Source organism: Cololabis saira, chromosome 7 (genome assembly GCF_033807715.1).
Source record: "Cololabis saira isolate AMF1-May2022 chromosome 7, fColSai1.1, whole genome shotgun sequence".
Classification (NCBI taxonomy): Eukaryota; Metazoa; Chordata; class Actinopteri; order Beloniformes; family Belonidae; genus Cololabis; species Cololabis saira.
The window spans coordinates 48286289-48311239 of NC_084593.1; the positions used below are offsets into that span (position 1 = coordinate 48286289).

Genomic DNA, 24951 nt, shown 5'->3' on the forward strand with positions numbered 1-24951 from the left:
CTCCCCCGCCTGACTGGGCCGTTACCCTGCCCCTCTCACTCCCACGCTGCAGGTTCCGGTGTTGTGCATTCCTGTGTCAATAACGTTGGTCGCTTAGCAACAAGCTGAGAACGGCCAATGAGCTTCAGCAGCAGCTCAAGAACGGCAGCCTTGGATGAATCGTTCATTACAGTCTCAAATATAATCAATGGTGGCATGTTGGTTTATAACAATCTTTTTGCCCAGAAGAAAAAAGAGCGACAACAACGACCCATAACTATGTTCTTCTCTGGAAAAAACACACCTGCACCGTGGGCTTTAGGAGAAAAAGATGCTACAGAGTCGGGATGCAGCGGCTCAGAAGAGCAGTGGAATACGTGCGAGGTGGTGCTGATCTACGCTATTTGAATCCTTCTATAATAATTGTAAAAAGAATTTCACATATCACGGGTTCTTTTTGGAACATAACCCCTGCGAAAAACCAGGGATTACTGTAATGACAATATCTCCATGTTGTGAAACTCTCCTTCTCTTGGCTCATGATCGCCATGTTTTTGAATAAACACACTACGTTTCCTCCGGTCTCCGCGTGTGGGGAAAAACAGCTTCACTGTAGCTGCAGAAATAACAGAGTAACGCACCGTTTGGTATCGGTAACTGAATTTAAAAAGTAATGAGTTAGAGTATTACTTAACGCAAAACTAACGGCGTTACTGTAACATGTTACTAAATAACGTGTTTGTCCCAATACTGCTCGTCAGTGAGTGATGCAAAGATCTGCCCTGCTGTCACGACCCTCATCTCCTGTCCCCTCATCTCCTGACCCCTCATCTCCTGACCCCTCATCTCCTGACCCCTCATCTCCTGACCCCTCATCTCCTGACCCCTCATCTCCTGACCCCTCATCTCCTGACCCCTCATCTCCTGACCCCTCATCTCCTGTCCCCTCATCTCCTGACCCCTCATCTCCTGTCCCCTCATCTCCTGACCCCTCATCTCCTGACCCCTCATCTCCTGTCCCCTCATCTCCTGACCCCTCATCTCCTGACCCCTCATCTCCTGACCCCTTATCTCCTGTCCCCTCATCTCCTGACCCCTCATCTCCTGACCCCTCATCTCCTGACCCCTCATCTCCTGACCCCTCATCTCCTGTCCCCTCATCTCCTGACCCCTCATCTCCTGTCCCCTCATCTCCTGACCCCTCATCTCCTGACCCCTCATCTCCTGTCCCCTCATCTCCTGACCCCTCATCTCCTGACCCCTCATCTCCTGTCCCCTCATCTCCTGACCCCTCATCTCCTGTCCCCTCATCTCCTGACCCCTCATCTCCTGACCCCTCATCTCCTGTCCCCTCATCTCCTGACCCCTCATCTCCTGTCCCCTCATCTCCTGACCCCTCATCTCCTGACCCCTTATCTCCTGACCCCTCATCTCCTGACCCCTCATCTCCTGACCACTCCTCTCCTGACCCCTCATCTCCTGACCCCTCATCTCCTGACCCCTCATCTCCTGACCACTCCTCTCCTGACCACTCCTCTCCTGACCCCTCATCTCCTGTCCCCTCATCTCCTGACCCCTCATCTCCTGTCCCCTCATCTCCTGACCACTCATCTCCTGACCCCTCATCTCCTGACCCCTCATCTCCTGACCCCTCATCTCCTGACCTCTCATCTCCTGACCCCTCATCTCCTGACCCCTCATCTCCTGACCACTCCTCTCCTGACCACTCCTCTCCTGACCCCTCATCTCCTGACCCCTCATCTCCTGACCCCTCATCTCCTGACCCCTCATCTCCTGACCCCTCAACTCCTGACCCCTCATCTCCTGACCCCTTATCTCCTGACCCCTTATCTCCTGACCCCTCATCTCCTGACCCCTCATCTCCTGACCCCTCATCTCCGACCACTCCTCTCCTGACCCCTCATCTCCTGACCCCTCATCTCCTGACCCCTTATCTCCTGACCCCTCATCTCCTGACCCCTCATCTCCTGACCCCTCATCTCCTGACCCCTCATCTCCTGTCCCCTCATCTCCTGTCCCCTTATCTCCTGACCCCTCATCTCCTGTCCACTCATCTCCTGACCCCTCATCTCCTGACCCCTCATCTCCTGACCCCTCATCTCCTGACCCCTCATCTCCTGACCCCTCATCTCCTGACCCCTCATCTCCTGACCGCTCCTCTGCTCAGTTCCTCAGCCTCGTATCCATTAACGAGCTGGAACAACCACCGTCTCCTTCTCTTTTAGAGCATGTTACGGCCACAACTGACCAGTCTCCGGCTTGGCCGTTAACCCGTCCCCAACTCCAGCATAAATACTTCCCCAGAGTTTATGATGTTATTACACTGAAGTCAGCGTGCACTGGGGGGGAATCGACCCGGAATAATTAGATGTATATTTATGGAGGCCGTTACATACCATTAAATCCAGATTTAGAGATGGGGGTGATTGGAATGATGGTAGTAAATTACAGTGACAGGTCCCAGTAGAAAACTGTATACCTGCCTCTGCTGATTAATCCTTTGTTTCCTGCTACGCTTTCCATGATTTATCTCCGAATTAAAATTTCCTTTTGCTCTTCTTTTGGATGTGGAGATTTTAATTAGCAGCAGATGCAACATTTAGATATTTTACTTCTTGCTTTTTATAAATAAAAATATATGATAAAGCATCCATATTCTGCTGATTTTCAGCAATCATCATCATTACAGATCATTGATATTTGATCTCAGTTTATTAGGTATTATAGAAAAGTCAAAATTGTCACCAGATGACTTTAGCTCCATAGTTGGATTTCACAAATTGATAATCAATTAAACTGATCAGCTTTACTCTGCCTTAAAATCCAGCAGCATAGCAGTTCTTTTTTTAAGTAAAAATAAAAGTTCTGTGAAAAAATAATTGGATTCCCTCCATTGGTAACCATTGAAACAGGATGCATCCGTAAGATCAGCCAAAGTTCCCTCGCAAGCAAAAACTATTTTCTTCTGAGACATCTTAGAAACAAAAGCAAAATGCCAAATGCAGCGTGATTAATGCTGATTAATGTTTCCCTGTCAGACGCTGCAGGGCTGTGAACCCCCGTCTGCAGCGTCTCTGTCGCCGTGGGAACCTCAACTTTTATGATGACGCGTGGACGCAGCGCAGACAACAGAGCTGGGATTGGTCGGCTGTCCTGCGTCATTTCCTGCACTTTGCTTCTGCACTTTGTTCCTCTCCTACTACAGACTGCCCCCCCACAAAACACATTTTTACTTTATAATGCAAAATTGTCAATAAAAGCATTTGCTGTTCCTTATTGGCCCGCTCCAACTCCGACAGCGTCCTCTCTCGTGGATAATGAAAACACTAACCCCAGGAGTTTCCTGTGAGCTCAGGGAAGATCCTGCAGAGCTGGAGACTCCCAAGCCTTCTGGGGGGAAACTGCTTTGCAGCAATGCAGAAGTTTGAGGGATACATGATGGCGTTCAGCTGGCGGCGTTCCCTCGGCGTTGTGTTGATGGAGCAGCATGAACATAAAGCAGCTTTAAAGGGAAAGTTCGGTTTTTTACAACCTGGAACTTATTTCTGGCATTTTTTATGGTCTCACCCAGAAAAGTTTGGTGTCATTTGGAGTCCTTCGGAAGATATTAGGAGTTTTTTGCGAGCCGCTTCTCCATATAACGGTAGTGAACGCGTATCGCAGACACAGCTCTGTGTACAGCTGGAGTTCTACTGTTAGTTTACTGTTAGTTATTTGAAACATGTCTGAATATTTGTCAAATTCTGAGGTTGTGGACGACGACTTTGAATATGATGGACGTCCTTACCGTTTTGAGCCAGAGTATACGTTAGCAAAGTCTAGCTGTACCTGTCCGGGATGCGCGCACAGAGATGACGTCATGAGGTCAGAGGTCTTGTTTACAAACTGATTTATTTGTTACACACACAGCCCCGGATGTAGACAACAGGTCCTGGAAGCAGATCTAGTGATTCATAAAAGAAATGAAGAGTTTTGCGGCAATCATGTGTTATTTAGACGCTGCATCGTCTGTGTCCCGCTGTGCCCCGTTCACTACCGTTATATGGAGAAGCGGCTCGCACAAAAACCCTAATATCTTCTGAAGGACTCCAAATGACACCAAACTTGCCTGGGTGAGTATACGACCATAAAAAATGCCAGAAATAAGGTCCAGGTTGTAAAAAACAAACTTTCCCTTTAAGAAGGACCAGCAGAACTGGACATTAGGAACAGTTCACCTTAACACGACCCCATGTTTATCTTACAGAAAAGAGCCATTACAGTTGTAAACAAAGCAGATTATCAACAACCAACAAATAGATTATTCCTAAATTCAAATGTGCTTAACCCTTGTACTGTCTTTGGGCCAAAATTACCTAATTCTCCTTCTTTCCTCCTGCTCTCTCCTTCCTTCTCCCATCCTCTTTTCTCCTTCCTTCTCCCATCCTCTTTTCTCCCTTCCTTCCTTCTTTTCTTTCCTTCCTTCCTTCCTTCCTTCCTTCCTTCCTTCCTTCCTTCCTTCCTTCCTTCCTTCCTTCCTTCCTTCCTTCTTTACTCTTTTCCTTCTTTCTTTCCTCCCTTTCTTCCTTCTTTTCTCCCCTCGTACATTCTTTCCTTGTTTTCTCCTTTCCTTCCTTCATTCCTCCCTTCTTTCCTTCCTTCCTTTCTCCCTTCCTTCATTCTTTTCTCCCTCCCTTCCTTCCTTCCTTCCTTCTTTTCTTCCTTCCTTCCTTCCTTCTTTTCTTCCTTCCTTCCTTTCTCCCCTCGTACATTCTTTCCTTGTTTTCTTCCTTCCTTCATTCATTCTTTTTTCCCTCCCTCCCTCCCTCCCTCCCTCCCTCTCTCTTCTTTCTTTCTTTCTTTCTTTCTTTCTTTCTTTCTTTCTTTCTTTCTTTCTTTCTTTCTTTCTTTCTTTCTTTCTTTCTTTCTTTCTTTCTTTCTTTCTTTCTTTCTTTCATTCCTTCTTTTTTCCCTTCCTTCCTCCTTTCCTCCTGCTCTTTCCTTCCTTCTTCCCTTCCTCTTTTCTCCCTTCCTTCCTTCTTTCCTTGTTTTCTCCCTTCCTTCCTTCCTTCCTTCCTTCCTTTCTCCCCTCGTACACTCTTTCCTTGTTTTCTTCCTTCCTTCCTTCCTTCATTCTTTTTTCCCTCCCTTCCTTCCTTCCTTCCTCCCTTCCTTCCTTCTTTTCTTCCTTCCTTCCTTTCTCCCCTCGTACATTCTTTCCTTGTTTTCTTCTTTCCTTCATTCATTCTTTTTTCCCTCCCTCCCTTCCTTCCTTCCTTCCTTCCTTCCTTCCTTCCTTCCTTCCTTCCTTCCTTCCTTCCTTCCTTCCTTCCTTCCTTCCTTCCTTCCTTCCTTCCTTCCTTTCTCCCCTCGTACATTCTTTCCTTGTTTTCTTCCTTCCTTCATTCATTCTTTTTTCCCTTCCTTCCTTCCTTCCTTCCTTCCTTCCTTCCTTCCTTCCTTCCTTCCTTCCTTCCTTCCTTCCTTCCTTCCTTCCTTCCTTCCTTCCTTCCTTCCTCCCCTCATACACTCTTTCCTTGTTTTCTTCCTTCCTTCCTTCCTTCCTTCATTCTTTTTTCCCTTCCTTCCTTCCTTCCTTCCTTCCTTCCTTCCTTCCTTCCTTCCTTCCTTCCTTCCTTCCTTCCTTCCTCCCTTCCTTCCTTATTTTTTCCCTTCCTTCCTTCTTTTCTCCCTTCTTTCCTTCCTTCCTTCCTTCCTTCCTTCCTTCTTTTCTCCCTTCTTTCCTCCCTTCCTTCCTTCTTTCCTCCCTTCCTTCCTTCTTTCCTCCCTTCCCTTCCTTCTTTCCTCCCTTCCTTCCTTCTTTCCTCCCTTCCCTTCCTTCTTTCCTCCCTTCCTTCCTTCTTTCCTCCCTTCCCTTCCTTCTTTCCTCCCTTCTTCCCTTCCTCCTTCCTTGACCCATAGACAGCACAAGGGTTAAATTCAGAGATTTAGTGGACCTTAAAACGACGCGATTTATGTTTAAAATCAACAATAAAACACTTCCTGACAGCATTCAGAAGCTCTTCCAAAGCAGAGTTAGAAATATGAACTAAGAGGAACATTTATGTTAAACAACCATGATCTCAGGGACAGGAACAGAAATGAAAATGTGGAGCACGTTATCACAATTCAGAAGCACCTAGAAATACAAAATGATTCATACATATAAAACAAAGGTATAATACACATAGGCATGTACCTATGGACATGTGTATGTATGCGTATGTATGTATATATATATATATATATATATATATATATATATATATATATATATATATATATATATATATATATATATATATATATATATATATATATATATATATATATATACATGTATATATATATATATATATATATATATATATATATATATTTTACTGATGATTTAAACCTGTACTTTGGGTTATTTGTGTTGTGGAAATTGAAAGGACCAATAAACTAAACTAAACTAAGATGACCACTCGTGTTGCTATAGGAAAGGGTCATTTTTATGTGGATATATTTACTATCAAGTAATTGATTTTAAAATGTTTTAAAGCGTAAAAGCGTGCAGCTCTTGGGATCAGCACGTGTTCTGTCACTTCTGCATGTTTTCTTTGAGGACACGAGTGGAAAGGGAGGAACATGATTAAAAGCTGAAAGTGATTGTGTCTGTTAAAAACTGTCCAGCATTAGCTGCTGCTCACGGATCATCCTGCCGGCCCAATAAACCTGGAATATCCAGCCTTTTAGTGGGTTTTATAGAGACATTGGAGCTTTTGGCATCTGACTGTCAGCCATTTTGCCCTTTTAATGTCTGCTACTGTACCGTCGCCATGGGAACTGGTGCCATGAATACCATCTTTATAATTAGCTCCACTACAATCTGAGAGAAATGAAGAGCAACAAGAGGGCGAAGATGGAGGGAAGGAACAAGAGGAGCCTTGGGGTCTCCCTGCACCCCCGTTCATATTATCACACTAAAAAGAGAAGGAGAAGAAAAGTAAAAAGAAGAAAGATGAGAGGAGAGAACAGAGAAAGAAGAGCTAGGTCAGAGAGCTATGAAAAGAAGAAAAAAAAGAAAAAACGTGTGGAATCAGAAGGTGAAATATTTGAAAAGGTTGCAGTGAGCTTACAGACGTGCAAACGTAAAAAAAAAAATGAAATAATTGGTTATTCTTAGTATTAGACTCATACAATCTTAGATTTACTTCAACATAGAACTTTTTTCACCATGTCATTATTTTTTCAAGAAAAATGAGGTTATGAAAGAGTAATACTTTGTACCCCCATAAATCAACGGCTGGTAGATCAAGAAGTTCATTAGTTTTATTTATATAGCGTGTCTCTAGGTGTTTCCTGAGACCAGAACCTGAGCCAGCAGTTCTGAGACCAGAACCTGAGCCAGCAGGTCTGAGACCAGAACCTGAGACCAGAACAGTTCTGAGACCAGAACCTGAGCCAGCAGTTCTGAGACCAGAACCTGAGCCAGCAGTTCTGAGACCAGAACACGACCCAGCAGTTCTGACACCAGAACCTGAGCCAGCAGTTCTGAGACCAGAACCTGACCCAGCAGTTCTGAGACCAGAACCTGACCCAGCAGGTCTGAGACCAGAACCTGAGCCAGCAGTTCTGAGACCAGAACCTGAGCCAGCAGTTCTGAGACCAGAACCTGAGCCAGCAGTTCTGAGACCAGAACCTGAGCCAGCAGGTCTGAGACCAGAACCTGACCCAGCAGTTCTGAGACCAGAACCTGAGCCAGCAGTTCTGAGACCAGAACCTGAGCCAGCAGTTCTGAGACCAGAACCTGAGCCAGCAGTTCTGAGACCAGAACCTGAGCCAGCAGTTCTGAGACCAGAACCTGAGCCAGCAGGTCTGAGACCAGAACCTGACCCAGCAGTTCTGAGACCAGAACCTGAGCCAGCAGTTCTGAGACCAGAACCTGAGCCAGCAGGTCTGAGACCAGAACCTGACCCAGCAGGTCTGAGACCAGAACCTGAGCCAGCAGTTCTGAGACCAGAACCTGACCCAGCAGTTCTGAGACCAGAACCTGACCCAGCAGGTCTGAGACCAGAACCTGAGCCAGCAGTTCTGAGACCAGAACCTGAGCCAGCAGTTCTTTTACCCGAGCAGTTGTTCCCTGCAGCAGGACCTGGATCCTGCAGCAGGACCTGGATCCTGCAGCAGGACCTGGATCCTGCAGCAGGACCTGGATCCTGCAGCAGGACCTGGATCCTGCAGCAGGACCTGGATCCTGCAGCAGGACCTGGATCCTGCAGCAGGACCTGGATCCTGCAGCAGGACCTGGATCCTGCAGCAGGACCTGGATCCTGCAGCAGGACCTGGATGCTGCTGGTGCTGGGGAGGGCTGGCTCATGCTCCCTGGCTGTTGTAGGTGCTGGGGGATGGAAAGGCCTATCAAAGTACTCTCTAGGGGCTTTTCCACTAGAACCCACTCAGCCCGACTCCACTCGACTCGCCCTCGTTTCTTTTCAACACCCAGATCAGCAGTAGGAGGTTGGAGAAGCTGCTGTGACGTATTTGATTGTGTATCTAAAGGAAGAAGACAACAACACTAAAGATGTAGAACCTGGAGGAGATGATAGATGTGCTGCTGGGTCTGTGGCTTGTGTTCCATATCAAGTTAAAAAATGAAAGTGAAAGAAGCTTCAAGCGGCGACGCTTTTTTTTTTGTTAGTTTGTCTCTGTGCTGCTGAAAAGTCAGCTGGAGCCGTGAGCAGCTATGAAGAGACAGAGCTCCTGGTAGATCTGGTCGTTCCTTATCTCCGTCTAGATCTTTTTAATTCTCTCCTCAGCACCAGGTTTATGAACATCTGACCCTCAGAGTTGGATCATGAAACAGACTTTTGCTGCCGTTGCTGCTGGAATAAAATGAACCAGAATCCGTCAGAGTCTCTTTCTCTGATTTCCTCCTCCTGACTCAGACGTCTGACTCCAACCCCCCGACCAATCGGTGGTCTGTAGTGTGATGATGTCAGATACAGCCGACTCAGCTCTTAGAACCTCGGCAGAATAGATACAGAAAAAGTATCTACTCGGCACGTTAGACCCCTGGTGGAGAAGAACCATTTGAGTTTGGGTTTTGGGTGAACAGAAACACAGGGGGCTCTGGGTTGGGGAGTGATACGTTGCAGCCTTATTTTGGAATCACACCAATGCACAGTAACTACAGTTGTCTCCCACATCAATCCCCTAACTCGTCCTGCACTTCTCATGCTGCTCCAGGTCTCTCTCTCTCTGCTACTCTCGTTACAGTAGGAATCATTTTCCCGTGACACTTTAGCTTCTGCTAACCGATAAAAATGGAGAATGCAGAATTTAGCAGATATTTTTCATGCCTGAGTTATGACCAGACAACATCAAATGTTGGAGCTGATGAATACCACAGTTTGATCCTGGCGAAAAATTTGATATTTAATGGTTTGCATTAATGGGCGTGGTCTAATGGCTCAACAGCGCCCCCTAGAAAACTTTGTGCCTCAAGCCCCACAATACGGTTTGACGTACATGAACGAAAATCGGTACACACCTGTATCATGTCACAACTAAAAGAAAAGTCTCTTGGCGCCATGGCCGAAACCAAACAGGAAGTCGGCCATTTTGAATTAATCGTGTAATTTTGGCGCAATTTATGCCACTCATTCAGCAGTTAATACGGCCCGAACCGTAACGTGCACCCAGGTGTGTTATACATCAAAATGTGCGTCTCCATCCTGCGACTACGCGCATTACTTTTCTCAATCAAAAGCGTTACCGTGGCGACGATAGACGCAAAATAGCTGATTGGTCCATATTTGATAGTTCCCCAAAAGGCACCAAATTTTGCATGCAAGCCAGACTTGGCGATAAATTTGATATTTCATGGTTTGCATTAATGGGCGTGGCCTAACGGCTCAACAGCGCCCCCTAGAATACTTTTCTCTGCCATAACTTTTGAATGGTTTGACATAGAGAGTTGTGGGTGGTGTCATGGGACTCGGTATTGAGTCCTTGACCTTCATTGGCCTGAATTAGCCCCGCCCCTTCTTCTGATTGGTTGTCCCTTTTTTCTGCTATAACTTTTGAATGGTTTGACATAGAGAGTCATGGGTGGTGTCATTTCTGATATGCTTATGGGGGCGGTGGCCGTGAGTGCGAGGGCCCGTTCATCGCTGCTTGCAGCTTTAATTATGGGCATGCCAAGTAGTGGCATGACCATATTGCAATCGTCCAGAATGGCCCAAAGGGCAATGTTGCTAGCATTTTGCTAACAAGCTAAAGTCGCAAAAGTCCCACTGCGCACCAGCGGGTGTACAGCATGACCCCGCTCGGATGTGGTAAAAAAAAATCCCCAAAAACTAAAACACGGCCGGAAAAACGAGGAAAAACATGAAAATGAAGGCGATATATTAGTATCTAGAAAAGGTTTCCCTTTTCTTATTATTCCGCACTTTTTTTCGTCCGTTAATGCGGCCCGAACCGGAACGTGCACCCATGCATGGCATACATCGTTGGATGCGTCTCCATCATGCCTCGATGGGCATTACTTTTCTCCGTAATAGGGGTTACCGTGGCAACGCTAGTTGCCAAAAAGCAAAAAAAAAGGCGAAAATTCAGACGCTTATTGCTCGGTTGAACTTTATCGTAGAGACATCGTTCAAACTTTCAAACACTCGGCCCGATTGTCCCTAAACCGACCGTATAACCTTATTATGCCAAGTATTACAGTTTTTGTGATATTGACCTTTCATTTTTTTTTTTTTTTCCGTTTGACTTTGGACGCTAGGCAACGCTAGGCAACAGGTTATCGTAGAGACATCGTACAAATGTTTCCCGACTCGGCACGCTGTGGACTTCAACATACTCAAATTTCATGAAGCTGGGATTTAAGGACATTTTATGTCAAAATCCAGGCCAAATGGCCCCATTCATTCGGATGGGGTTTTGTACCATGGTGAAAAAAAAAACCTATCCGTTAACATAGCCTGAACCGGAACATGCACCCATGCACGGCATACATCGTTAGATGCGTCTCCATCTTGCCTCGATGGGCATTACTATTCTCAGTCAAAAGTGTTACCGTGGCAACGCTAGACGCCAAAAAGCAAAAAAAAAGGCGAAAATTCGGACGCTTATTGGTCGGCCGAACTTTATCGTAGAGACATTGTTGAAACTTTCAAACACTCGGCCCGATTGGCAATAACGGACCCTACAACCTCATTATGCTAATTACTACAGTTTTTGTGATATTGACCTTTCATTTTTTTCGTTTGACTTTGGACGCTTGTTGCTAGGCAACAGATTATCGTACAGACATCGTACAAATGTCCCCTGACTCGGCACGCTGTGGACTTCAACATACTCAAATTTCATGAAGCTGGGATTTAAGGAAATTTTATGTCAAAATCCAGGCCAAATGGCCCCATTCATTCGGATGGGGTTTTGTACCATGGTGAAAAAAAAAACCTATCCGTTAACGTAGCCTGAACCGGAACATGCACCCATGCACGGCATACATCGTTAGATGCGTCTCCATCTTGCCTCGATGGGCATTACTATTCTCAGTCAAAAGCATTACCGTGGCAACGCTAGATGCCAAAAAGCGCGCCCCATTAATAACTATTGGGAGCACAGGAATGAATGAAATACAAGCGTAAAAACACCTCAAACAGACATAGAACCACCCCGAACACAACCACTACAGCCCCAAACCAAAGCAGCAAGAGGGGACGAATGGGCGGTAGGGCATGCCCATATCAAAATTTCCAGAAATTTGATAGTTAGGGCCCGAGCACCTTCAGTGCGAAGGCCCTATTGTATCTGTAGGAATTTTTCTTTTTTCTTTTTTCTTTCTTTCTTTCTTTCTTCTGACGAAAGGAGGGCCTTTTTGCCCCCCTAAACGTGCCCAAAAAGTCACCAAATTTTGCATGCAAGTCAGGCCTGGCGAAAAATTTGATATTTAATGGTTTACATTAATGGGCGTGGCAAAATGGCTCAACAGCGTCCCCCGGAAAACTTTGTGCCTCAAGCCCCACAATACGGTTTGACGTACATGCACGAAAATCGCTACACACCTGTATCATGGCACAACTTAAAGAAAAGTCTCTTGGCAACATGGCCGAAACCGAACAGGAAGTCAGCCATTTTGAATTAATCGTGTCCCTTTGGCGCAATTTATGCCATTCCTTCGGCAGTTAATACGGCCCGAACCGTAACGTGCCCCCAAGTGTGTTATACATCAAAACGTGCGTCTCCATCCTGCGACACCACGCATTACTTTTCTCTTTCAAAAGCGTTACCGTGGCGACGCTAGACGCCAAAAAGCGCGCCCACCCTTCATCTGGTTGGTTCAGACAGAAAAAACTTTGTGCCTCAAGCCCCACAATACGGTTTGACGTACATGAACGAAAATCGGTACACACCTGTATCATGTCGCAACTTAAAGAAAAGTCTCTTGGCGCCATGGCCGAAACCGAACAGGAAGTCGGCCATTTTGAACATTCTGAATTAATCGCGTAATTTTGGAGCAATATGAGCCATTCCTTCGAGAATTAATACGGCCCGAACCGTAACGTGCACCCAGATGTGTTATACATCAAAATGTGCGTCTCCATCCTGAGACTACGCGCATTACTTTTCTCTTTCAAAAGTGTTACCGTGGCGACACTAGACGCCAAAAAGCGCGCCCCCCTTCATCTGATTGGTCCATATTTGATAGTTCCCCAAAAGCCACCAAATTTTGCATGCAAGGCAGGCCTGGCGATAAATTTGATATTTCATGGTTTGTATTAATGGGCGTGGCAAAATGGCTCAACAGCGCCCCCCGGAAAACTTTGTGCCTCAAGCCCCACAATACGGTTTGACGTACATGCACGAAAATCGGTACACACCTGTATCATGTCACAACTAAAAGAAAAGTCTCTTGGCGCCATGGCCGAAACCGAACAGGAAGTCGGCCATTTTGAATTAATTGTGTAATTTTGGTGCAATTTATGCCATTCTTTCGGCAATTAATACGGCCCGAACCGTAACGTGCACCCAGGTGTGTTGTACATCAAAATGTGCGTCTTCATCTTGAGACTACGCGCATTACTTTTCTCTTTCAAAAGTGTTACCGTGGCGACGCTAGACGCCAAAAAGCGTGCCCCCTTCATCTGATTGGTCCATATTTGATAGTTCTCCAAAAGTCACCAAATTTTGCATGCAAGCCAGGCCTGGCGATAAATTTGATATTTCATGGTTTGCATTAATGGGCGTGGCCTAACGGCTCAACAGCGCCCCCTAGAATAATTTTCTCTGGCACGACTTTTGAAAGGTTTGACATAAAGAGTCGTGGGTGGTGTCATGGGACTCGGTATTGAGTCCTTGACCATAATTGGTGAAAATTAGCCCCGCCCCTTCTTCTGATTGGTTGTCCCGATTTTCTGCTATAACTTTTGAATGGTTTGACATAGAGAGTCGTGGGTGGTGTCATCAGATTCTGTATGGAGTCCTTGACCTTCATTGGCCTGAATTAGCCCCGCCCCTTCTTCTGATTGGTTGTCCCTTTTTTCTGCTATATCTTTTGAATGGTTTGACATAGGAAGTCGTGGGTGGTGTCATTTCTGATATGCTTATGGGGGGCGGTGGCCGTGAGTGCGAGGGCCCGTTCATCGCTGCTTGCAGCTTTAATTTGCAATTATTATTGTCCATCCACGAGAGACAAGTGGGGCCTCTGCTTTAGAAGCTTCAACATCGCTGTTGTGCTGGTCTGGTATGCCAATTCCAAAAGGAGTTTGGGACAAAATTTAAAGTATTCTCTTACTTTTTATGACTTAAGGCTGTTTTTTTGGGGCTTTTTGCACGACTGTGCAGGCTGTGAGGAGGTCGCAGTTTCGGTCTCCATTCTGCAAAGTGGGAACTGTTTGTTTTGGGCGACCTATGCGTGCGTGACGATGCGCTGACGACAAAATATCATGTTGACGATATTTTGAAGTCGACGTCATCGACGCATCACTACAGCCCTAGTAGTAAATGTCTACAATGATCCAACATTGTAGTTTGGTCATGTTCCAGCTCTTCTTACTTCAGACAGCTTGTCCCATGTCCACTCGTTACATTTCCACTCTAAAACTACAGTGAAAGGTTTCTGCTGAATCAGAACTGACAGGGGTTGGAGAAAGGACCCAAATTATATTATGAGCTCAGTTCTTTGTGGACGCTAAACATTGTAAACAAGAACGAGTACACTTCACTTTTCATCTCAGCATCCAGCTCAGTATCCTATATCTGTGTAAGTGTAACGGTTTTCAAATCCAGGCGTGTTTAGGACAGAGTACAGGTGTATCTGAGGTCCTGAGGCAGCCTGCCAAATGTCTGAGTCGTTCTGCAGCCATTAGGTAAAACTGCTCAGCTCAGCATTCAGTGGTGACAGGATTCAGCTCCAGTGAATGATGAAGCTGGCTCTTTATGTCATGTAGCAGATTAGCTGAGGTGTAATGCACCAGCCTTTCATATCAGATGTGACTCAATGGACCTTCTTTTTCTTTTTCTGAGCACCTGCAATTAACCTGGATGTTTCACATTTAACACCTACCAGAATAGGAGAGAGGTTATCCTTTGAGGCCTGAGGGAAGTTCTACATTTCCTTTACAGGATGTCATCTGTTTTGTTGACAGCAGCTGATCTCCAAAGACAAACTGCTCAGTGAAATGAAGACAGATGATTCAAAACCAGCATGGACTGTATAAAACCGCTGCAATGATGATGATGATAGAGTCCTGAACACATTTTTGAAGCTTGTTTGTCATCTTACTACATGCTGCCATGGTGATAAAGGAAACCATACAACCCTGAAAACCACACACACCAGAGGTCAGCTGGTTGGCCTGGCTCAGCTTATGCTAACCTATCATTTTAAGTCATATTACCTTTTTTCTGCACTATAAGACGCACCTAAAAGCCTTTAATTTTCTCAAAAACCGGCAGTGCGCCTTATATATGAACATTACGGTAATTTCTGTTACTGTAGTCAGGGGGATTGTGGGTAATGTAGTCAGGGGGATTGGGGGTAATGTAGTCAGGGGGATTGTGGGTAATGTAGTTGGTGTCGCCGAAGTAATGGCGTTAAAAACGTCAGGAATCGTCACAGACGTTCAAGACAACAGCAGCGACGCTGACTCGCATAATGGCGACTTTGACGAGACGGAGCAAAGCTGGTTTTTATTTTGTTAATAAAGTTGGACATACGGTACTTTTCTTCTTGTTTTTTTCTTTTTGCATTTGCTGTAGGATTTAGTAGCATTTCCTGTAGCGCAGCTCCATCAGGTAGATACGTAACTCCAGCCACTATAGTACGGTATCTCACCATATATTTAGTGCGCCTTATAATGCGGTGCGCCCTTATATATGGAAAAAAGTTTTAAAATACATAATTCATTGAAGGTGCAGATTGTAGTGTGTAAAATACAGTATTTTTAATCCATTCTGATGAAATGTGCCTAAACATCCTCCTCTCCTATCTGTTAGTCACCTGCGATTGAGACATGGGTACATGTGGAGGGTCAGCTGCCCATTAGCTGCTGGTACTGTGGTACTGGAGGATGTAGCTGCTACAAGAGACAGAAGCAGATGATCTGGAGACAGTTCTGCTGCTGTTCTCTGGTTAGCCATGGTAAACACGCCTCGACCGGTTTATCCGGCCGCCCTGCTGCACCCTGAACCCTTCCAGACCAACCTGAAACTGCTCGTAGCATCTCCTGCTAATGCTGAGAGCCAAACAAAACACATGACCTTTCAGATAGGAATGGTTATCTCTGTGAGGTCTGTAGTTCAGTTCTGAGGTCAACACAGTCTTTAGTAGCTAAATTATGACCGCCATCATTGTAGGCAACCCTCACTAAAAAGACGAATTATGCAGAAATGTGTAACTTTAATAAATTGCTAACTTTATTAATTTATCATTACCATAATGATTATTTTACCTGTAGAGGTGGATGCCCTTGTTGTCAGTAGAGGACCTGCAGGTCTGGATCTGGACCCTAGTGGTCTGTAGAGGACCTGCAGGTCTGGATCTGGACCCTAGTGGTCTGTAGAGGACCTGCAGGTCTGGATCTGGACCCTAGTGGTCTGTAGAGGACCTGCAGGTCTGGATCTGGACCCTAGTGGTCTGTAGAGGACCTGCAGGTCTGGATCTGGACCCTAGTGGTCTGTAGAGGACCTGCAGGTCTGGATCTGGACCCTAGTGGTCTGTAGAGGACCTGCAGGTCTGGATCTGGACCCTAGTGGTCTGTAGAGGACCTGCAGGTCTGGATCTGGACCCTAGTGGTCTGTAGAGGACCTGCAGGTCTGGATCCAGACTCTAGTGGTCTGTAGAGGACCTGCAGGTCTGGATCTGGACCCTAGTGGTCTGTAGAGGACCTGCAGGTCTGGATCTGGACCCTAGTGGTCTGTAGAGGACCTGCAGGTCTGGATCTGGACCCTAGTGGTCTGTAGAGGACCTGCAGGTCTGGATCTGGACCCTAGTGGTCTGTAGAGGACCTGCAGGCCTGGATCCAGACCCTAGTGGTCTGTAGAGGACCTGCAGGTCTGGATCCAGACCCTAGTGGTCTGTAGAGGACCTGCAGGTCTGGATCCAGACCTTAATGGTCTGTAGAGGACCTGCAGGTCTGGATGTGGACCCTAGTGGTCTGTAGAGGACCTGCAGGCCTGGATCCAGACCCTAGTGGTCTGTAGAGGACCTGCAGGTCTGGATCCAGACCCTAGTGGTCTGTAGAGGACCTGCAGGTCTGGATCCAGACCTTAGTGGTCTGTAGAGGACCTGCAGGTCTGGATGTGGACCCTAGTGGTCTGTAGAGGACCTGCAGGTCTGGATCTGGACCCTAGTGGTCTGTAGAGGACCTGCAGGTCTGGATCTGGACCCTAGTGGTCTGTAGAGGACCTGCAGGTCTGGATCCAGACCATATTGGTGAATAGAGACACTGCAACTTTCTTCATTTCCTGGATTGAGTAAAACTGCTATGGGATAAATGAAAATGTATCCCATAAACTACTAAACGAGTCGTAGACGGTTGAGAATAACTGAAGCTGTGTGAAAGAAGATCTGTTAAAAAATATGTTGTTTTTTTGGGGGAGGGGGTTAGGGGCACGGTGGCTCAGCGTTCCTTGGTGAACAACTCCATGGTTATGCCCCGCAGGTGATCCTGATAAAGAGCATCTCTCCCTCTCTCCTGCTCTCCTCATCTCAGTGTGGATGAGTGGTGCAGCATGGGAACAGCAGCTGGGCCTCCTTCAGCGCCAGGTCGGTCCGAAGGCGTTCACGTCAGGGCATGCAAGGGTCCCTCCTTCGGCTCATCTGGGGCTCAGAACGTTTGCGGGTCAGTCATTGCAGCGCTGCAGACTGGGGTTGTCATTTCAAGGCTGCTTCAGATGCTTCTTCAGGCACGATAATGGAGATGGCCGGCCCATAGCTAGTAGCTCTTCATGCTAAATTAGGAGCTGTGGCCTTCTTCATAGCTCACAGAGAACTCCATCTTGGGAGTAAGACAGGAGGAAGGAGAGAGGGGGGGTCCTGCTGTTTACAGCCGGGCCCAGGCTGCCGTAAATCCACAACGTCCCCTCCTTTCGTTTTGGGGTTCATGCCCCAATGAGGATGCTATTCCTTATCACCAAGGGCCGTAAATGAAAAGCCTACTGGGGCATTGAGTCATTATGGAGGTTCCTTTGTTTGGAACCATGTGGTCGGCTGTAAGGAATCTGGCCTGAGAGGACTCAGATTTGAAATAAAGTCTTTCCATGTTCACACAGGACTGGTCCAACAACAGTATGCTATTGTGTTTATAATACAATAATACATATGGCATCATTGCCCTTTGAATAATATGTGCATATTGGTGTGATTGATTAAGCATTAGGTCTATGCCATTTCAATGATGCTGATATACAGTTTAATTTGGCTACTATAATGCTAAATAATGCAATTTAAAGTCGATAATTGCGTGTATCTTTAGTATTTAAAATTCACGTTTCATCTAAAATTAAGTATTATTTAAATCAGTAACATTTACTATTAATTAGACTTTTCTGAGGTGGAGGGGGGTGTTGGAGGCTGGTTATTTTGCTGGATGACTTAGGGACTAGTTAATAGTCATGTCACTCCTTAAAAGCACTCAAGTCAATCATCATATAGTGCAGAAATAGCAGGAGTGCAGTCCCCACACATATTTGATCTCAGCTAATTGATGAAAACATTTATAGTGAGTTCACACATAAGACATCCACTGTCTCTGTTTTATTGGCCTGCAGTTGAATATGTAAACTAAGCAGCTGAACCCAGGGTGGCGTTTATGTTCTACAATACACGCAAGATGACATAATAACTAGGTTTTGTTTGTTGGTCTCGGTCTTGAGCTGACCTAGTCTTGGTCTGTCTTGGTCTTGATACTCTGGTCTTGGTCGTGTCTTGGTCTCGGTTTAGGCGGTCTTGACTACAAGTCTACTCCAAACACAGGATAGGAAAGTGGGCAAAGACCCTGACAAGTAAAGGGGAAAGGAAGACTGAGACCGAGCAATCTCTTCGTGCTGCTGCAGCAGAAAAAGACGTCACGCTTCTTTATCCTTCTTCATCTTCCATCCTGAAATATTGACCTGCTTAGGAAAGCACTTGTGTTGTCGCACAAACTTTCCAAACATGTTGAGGTTGACATTTCAGCGGTTTGTGCTACCGTCAGGAGGTCGTTTCCAGGTTCAAGCCTCATCTTCAGTTTACAAACTCTCCTCTGTGTTTTTTTACTAAGTACTGTGGCCCCCGTCCAAAAACCCAAAGGAAGAAGCAGAAACGCTGCATCAGAACCAGGACACAATCCTTTCCCGACATAAACCTATTTGGGTTGGTTAAAAAACCTTCCTAAGTAGTTGTAAACCTGACCGATCAAGAGTTACACTAAAAGAACAACATAATTGAATACAAATAAGCGAACAAAAAACATTGTCTTGGAGCTTGGAGGTGCTTTGACATAACGGGGTGTTTGACATCCCGCAGTCGTGACAATATCTAGTCTCCTGGAAGCGTCTCCTTTTCCCTCAGCGTGAAACTCCATGTCTGTAGAGGTAACATCGCTCTGATTTTTTTAATTATTTTATTTTTAATGTAAGCAGGAACCCCAAAGATCTTCTAGGCCTTCACAGGAGGACAAACACTTGGATTTTAACATTGTTTGTTTGTTGTTAGTTTGAATATTTATTTAATTAAATTCACTTCAGCCACATTTTGGCACATAATCTGGGCTACCTTTGACACCAAGCAGGGGTTCATTTGTGCCGGATCCTGCCGGAACAGGATCCGGCACCTCTCGATTTTGGCCTCCCTGTGTTCCGGGACTTATTTGGGCAGATCCGGCACCTCTCGTATAAAAACTGCGTTATTTTGGGGCTGATGCAGCCGCGTCTCTCTGCCTGCAGTCACTGCACTGTGTCCAGCAATGTCCCGCCCACAGCACCATCTGATTGGTTACACACAGAGACAGGCACGGGAAACAGCCAATCAGCAGTGAAGGCTGTGCATGCTCTGTGCTCACACAAACAGAGGAGCGGAGAATAAGTTTTGCCGGGTAGAGAAGCTCCGGAGAGGATATCTATGTTTCCAAGGTAAGTTATGCAACAAACCAAAAATTTCCCGGGGGGGAACGCACCCCCCCGAACACCCATACCCACCCATACTGCTCACGGCTCCAGATGACTTTTCAGCAGCGCAGAGACAAACTAACAAACAAAGCGTCGCCGCTTGAAGCTTCACTCCAACTTCCTACTTCTGATCTGGGTGTTGAAAAGAAACGAGGACGAGTGGAGTCGGTACTAGTGTAAAAGCGCCATAAGATTACTCTGGGCTTCTTTTGGCACTTATGTTTCAGTTACGGCACTGGGAAGTACTACATGGGTCAGACGTGTCCCAGGAGTCTGGGACTGGGCCAAATATGGGCTTGGGCATGTGTCGTGTGGGCTACTTAAGGTCCGGATATCATACATTTATTTGAAATGGGTTACGGCAAGTGTTGTGAGCAATAGGCATGAATAAAGTGAAGATTTGGTCCATGTCTGGTGGTCATGTGGCTGGGATAACGTAGCCAAACTCACACTGAGTAAACACCGTCAGTCAAAGACAAATATGAGCTCAAAGAAGCCTGCACATGTGGGCCGTGTTTGGGCCTAAAACCCTTCGCTATGTGAGCAGGTTTTGCGTCGACGTACAGCCCAATGTGCTACAAGGGATGAAGTGATTCAGACCAGCACAAGTCAAGATGTGCAAACGTGTGAAACGTCTTTTGTCCATGTTGCAGCATCCTTTGCCGGACACCGGAACCTGCAGGTGGTCGTGGGTGGCTTGTAGCTTGCATTACGGAGCACAAGTCTTTCCCCGACCCTGCACCCCAACCTGGGACTTGCTGATTGGGCCGGAGCTTCGGGAGCTGCGTGCTGGCCTGCGGTCCCCACCCCTGGTCATCCCGTTGCTGCCCCCCCCTTCTCCTCCCTTTTCTCTCTTTTGTCCTGCAGGTGGCCATGGGTGGCTTGTAGCTTGCATTACGGAGCACAAGTCTTTTCCTGACCCTGCACCCCAACCTGGAACTTGCTGATTGGGCCGGAGCTTCGGGAGCTGTGTGCTGGCCTGCGGTCCCCACCCCCGGTCATCCCGTTGCTGCTTCCACCTGCCTGCTGTGCTGTTGCCGTCCCTGACCCACCAGTCTGGCCCTCGGCAGGAGGGTCCCCCCTGATGAGCCTGGTCCTGCTCAAGGTTTCTTCCCTCCTAAAGGGGAGTTTTTCCTTGCCACTGTTTGGCTTAAGGTTTTTCTCCCACTAGGGGAGTTTTTACCTGCCATTGTTTATGTAATAACTGCTCGGGGGTCATGTTCTGGGTATGGGTCTCTGTAAAGCGTCTAGAGACAACTCTGTTGTATTAGACGCTATATAAATAAAATTGAATTGAATTGAATTGAACAAGGGATGTTTTCTACTAAACATCACCCTAATCTGTGTGAAAGTTTCAAATGATTCCAGCCGTAATCCTGTCCTGAAGTGTTTCCTGACTGACAGCAGCAGCTGCTGTTCCTAAAACCTCAGGAAGGAAGTGGTGCAGTCTTTTGGTACTGATGCTAATCTCAGAAGTCAAGTGCAGTACGTTCTGTGAAATGGTTGTGATGAATATGAGATGGTGTTGGCTGCGTGTCTCCTCGGTCCACCACAGAGACAGAACACGTTCAGGTCAGTGGAGCGTCTAACGCTGCGCTGATGTCGCGGGGCTCAGAGGAAAAACATCATCCTTTATTGATAAGTTATTTAGTTGCTCTCACTCTGGATGCATATATGCTTCAGCAGGAACAATGCCTTGTGGGTTAGGGTGATGCATTAACAATATATCACAATCATAAGGCTTTTTATTAAATATAAAACACCGCCAGGCTGCTTAATGTGGCCCCTTAAATATTAAACTGTGAAAGTATGTAGTTTAAGATGTCTATGCCTCACTACAAAATAAATATGTTTAAAGTATCTTCCTGTCAACTAAAGGTTTGTTTCTGCACTTGATGCATGCATTTTTTGAAGTCTTAAAACAGAAATATTGTCACCGTTCTCATATCTGCAGGGAACAAAAAAAGTCAAGAGGTTCATTTTTCCCTTGAATAGTCACGAACAGAAAAGCACCTGAATATAATTAATTTGCAAAATGTTTGGAATGAAAATAGTCTTCATGGCTTCCCACATGATGTGCCATTAAAGACTTAAACAAATGGGCTCGCCGTGCTGCCTGGGGGGGTCTGCTGTGTGGGCTGTGCTGGGCTTCCGGGGGGAGATGGGAGTGGTGAGAGAATGGTTGTTCTTTGTTAGTGAGTGTATGTTGGTGTCTGTGGGGGGGGGTCATCATAAAACATACAACACAGTACAAAACAGTCACATACAAAATACATAAGGCTCTCACACACAAACCCGCCCACACACCAGTCAAGACCTACCACACCTGAAGAACACAAGTAAACACTGCATATAACACAGTAATAACAACAAGAGCAACAATATTAATAATAGTCATTGTCCTCATGATTATTATACAATATATGAAAAAATAGATACATTATGTATAAAAAAAAATGAGAAGGCCACTAGAGGCCTTCTCATCTCAAAAGAGGCTTTTTTTTTTCTTTTTCTCTTTTGTGCATGTTTGCAGGCCGGAGCTTCGGGAGCTGCGTGCTGGGGCCGTGCGCCAGGCTACGACAACCAGGAAGGGGGAACGCCCGGCTGCCAGCGGCGCTGCATCATTTATCTCTGAGAGGCAGAAAGAGAGAGGGAACGGAGCCGCTCACACTGAACCACCAGTGGGAGCGTAAAATCAGTAACCTGTTGTTGGGCCACCGTCATGTGATTATGAACTTTTATGAACTTATGTGATTGTGTGAAATTGGACTTTAAAGCTGGTTGAATCCTCAGTTTGAGACCAGCTTCCAGTTTCACCAAATGGCCGCTTTTGTTTGGGAAATGTAAGAAAAGACTACAAGCCCAGCGGTGTCAACAGGAGGTGTCAACAAAAGGCGGCGCCTGAGGCGGCCCGCGTACAGGAATCTGATCTGGGATCAGCGATTTCACCGCGATCTGCCGGCGGGCGCTGATGACGTCACCGCATCCCTGGCGGATAAAAGCGGTAGAACCCCAATCCTCGCTCTCTTCTTTTCTTGCCCCCCGGCCCGTCTGGATCAACCTCTTTTTTCCCTCCCCGGTCGGGGGGGGGAAGAGCTGCCCCGGGCCAGGATTTACCTGCCTAGCGTAAGACCTGTTACCACGGAGCGCTGCACGCTCCCATTTCTCTGCCTCTCTAACCAGCCCTTTAAGAGAACACTGGGGGAGGATTTAAAATTATTTTTCAAAATAAATATTGGTAGCACAGTGGAAATTAAAACAGTTTGGGAGGATTCCAAATCTTATGTAAGGGGAAAGTTGATAGCATTTGCAGCTCAAAAAAGAGAGAGAACCTACATAATATCAGAGAATTGGAAATGGAAATCAAAATAAAGGAAAACAAGATATCAGAAAATAATTTAGATATGAAGCATGACCTTTGCAGGATTAAATTACAGTTGCATGGAATTTTTTACAGAACAGTGGCATCTATATAAACATACGTGTATGGAGGTGGAGGGAAAAAAACTAGCTACACAAGTAAAAGAGATGGACCTCTCAAACACTGTCACAGCCATTACCACACTAAAGTCAAAAGATAAAGATATTCATTAGGTTTTTCAACAATTTTATGACAGACTTTATACATTTTCAATGTTTGTTTGTAGTGAGGACCACTTGATGTCCCAAATATACTTATTGACTGTCACAGTTTTGGTATTTACTCCCTGTTTTATTTTGAAACCCTGTGTCTTTGTGTTTCAGTTGTGTCTTGACTTCCCTTGTTCCATCTGTCCTGATCGTGTGCAGCTGTGTCTCGTCAACCCATCTGTGTACATGTATATCTGGCCTCGTCTTTCCCTTGCTCTTGGCTGCTCCGTACAGTCTCCACCCTCCTTGTGTCTTGTGGACTATTGAGACAGAATTATGTTCACCATTTGATCCAATAGAGCGGCTGTCTCAGGGAACGATCACAACAAACCCTGTTGTAATTCACTAAGGAAGTACGGACCAAGTTACATCAAATGTTGAAAACGTCCCACAGGGTACATAAGTGTGCAACTCTGGTATAATCCTGTCGTATGTGTAGGTGGAACACCTGCATACTGGAAGCAGTGGCATTTGGGTGGCGTACAGTGTATAGGCGATGTGTATCGCCTTTATTATTATCCCGCTGCTGCTTCCACCTGCCTGCTGTGTGCTGTCGACGTCCCTGACTCCCCCAGTCTCGCCTTCGGCAGGAGGGTCCCCCCTTATGAGCCTGGTCCTGCTCAAGGTTTCTTCCCTCCTAAAGGGGAGTTTTTCCTTGCCACTGTTTGGCTTAAGGCTTTTCTCCCACTATGGGAGTTTTTACCTGCCATTGTTTATATAATAATTGCTCGGGGGTTTATGTTTATGTTTATGTTCATGTTCTGGATCTCTGGAAAGCGTCTAGAGACAACATCTGTTGTATTAGACGCTATATAAATAAAATTGAATTGTATGAAGAGAGGGCTTTTATCTCATATGCTGTATCTTGAATTGAAAGTTAATTTGGAAGGTGTGGGGAAGCGTGACAAGAGTAGATGGATGGAAGGAGGCAGACTCAGAAGCAATGCTAAAATGGTCAAAAGAGTGATTTTTTTTTTAAAATGCCACCAAGTCGTAGACATTGCAAAAAATATATGCCAAACAAAATAAAAACAACAACAAAAAGAAAAAACAAAGAATTAACTCAGCTTAACTGAACAAAACTCAACTGATGCGACCATATAGTAAAGCCACATGTGCCCATGGCTGCACTCTGGTCTCTCTCCTCCCCCGGCAGCAGACAGCAGCTGGTTAAGTAGGCCCTTCCATCAGGCTGTTCCAATCCAAAGGTGACTCCACTCGCTTCCTTGGAATCAACTGAGCAATCAATAGTTTCCCTTCAACTACAATCACTATCAAACACACAATAGCTTTGGCTATGGTAACCGATACCTTTCCAACCATGCCAAAAATAATCAAAATCAATAAGAAAACAAATCCCAAAATGTACCTCCCCCATACATGGTTCAACCCAGTGACTTCACTAATGATGTCACCAACTGCATGAATATCCCACTGGAGCCTACCTTGTTATTTCTGCATTTATATCCAAAAGATCTTAATTTGAAACCCCAAGAACATATATTTATTGATTTCGCTATATTGCAGGCAAAAAAGATCATCGCTCTCAATTGGAAGAAAACGGATGCTCCTACAATTGGTGCTTGGTTCAAGGCAATGGCACAATGTAGGTCAATGGAGAAAATAACTTATACACTAAAAAATGAACTTGGGATGTATGAAGAAATCTGGAAACCATTTGATCAATTTATTAAAAAA

General features: G+C 45.8%; 1 protein-coding gene across 1 annotated transcript; it reads right to left on the bottom strand.

Moving 5' to 3' along the window:
- Positions 1 to 705: 705 nt before the first annotated feature.
- LOC133447418 (involucrin-like) lies at positions 706 to 1875 on the bottom strand. The gene has a single exon (XM_061726090.1). The coding sequence runs from the start codon at positions 1873 to 1875 to the stop codon at positions 706 to 708; it is 1170 nt and encodes a 389-aa protein (XP_061582074.1).
- Positions 1876 to 24951: the final 23076 nt, after the last annotated feature.

Bases quoted from the DNA above. Each gene is read 5' to 3' on its own strand.
- LOC133447418 (XM_061726090.1), bottom strand. From the start codon at position 1,875: ATGAGGGGTCAGGAGATGAGGGGTCAGGAGATGAGGGGTCAGGAGATA.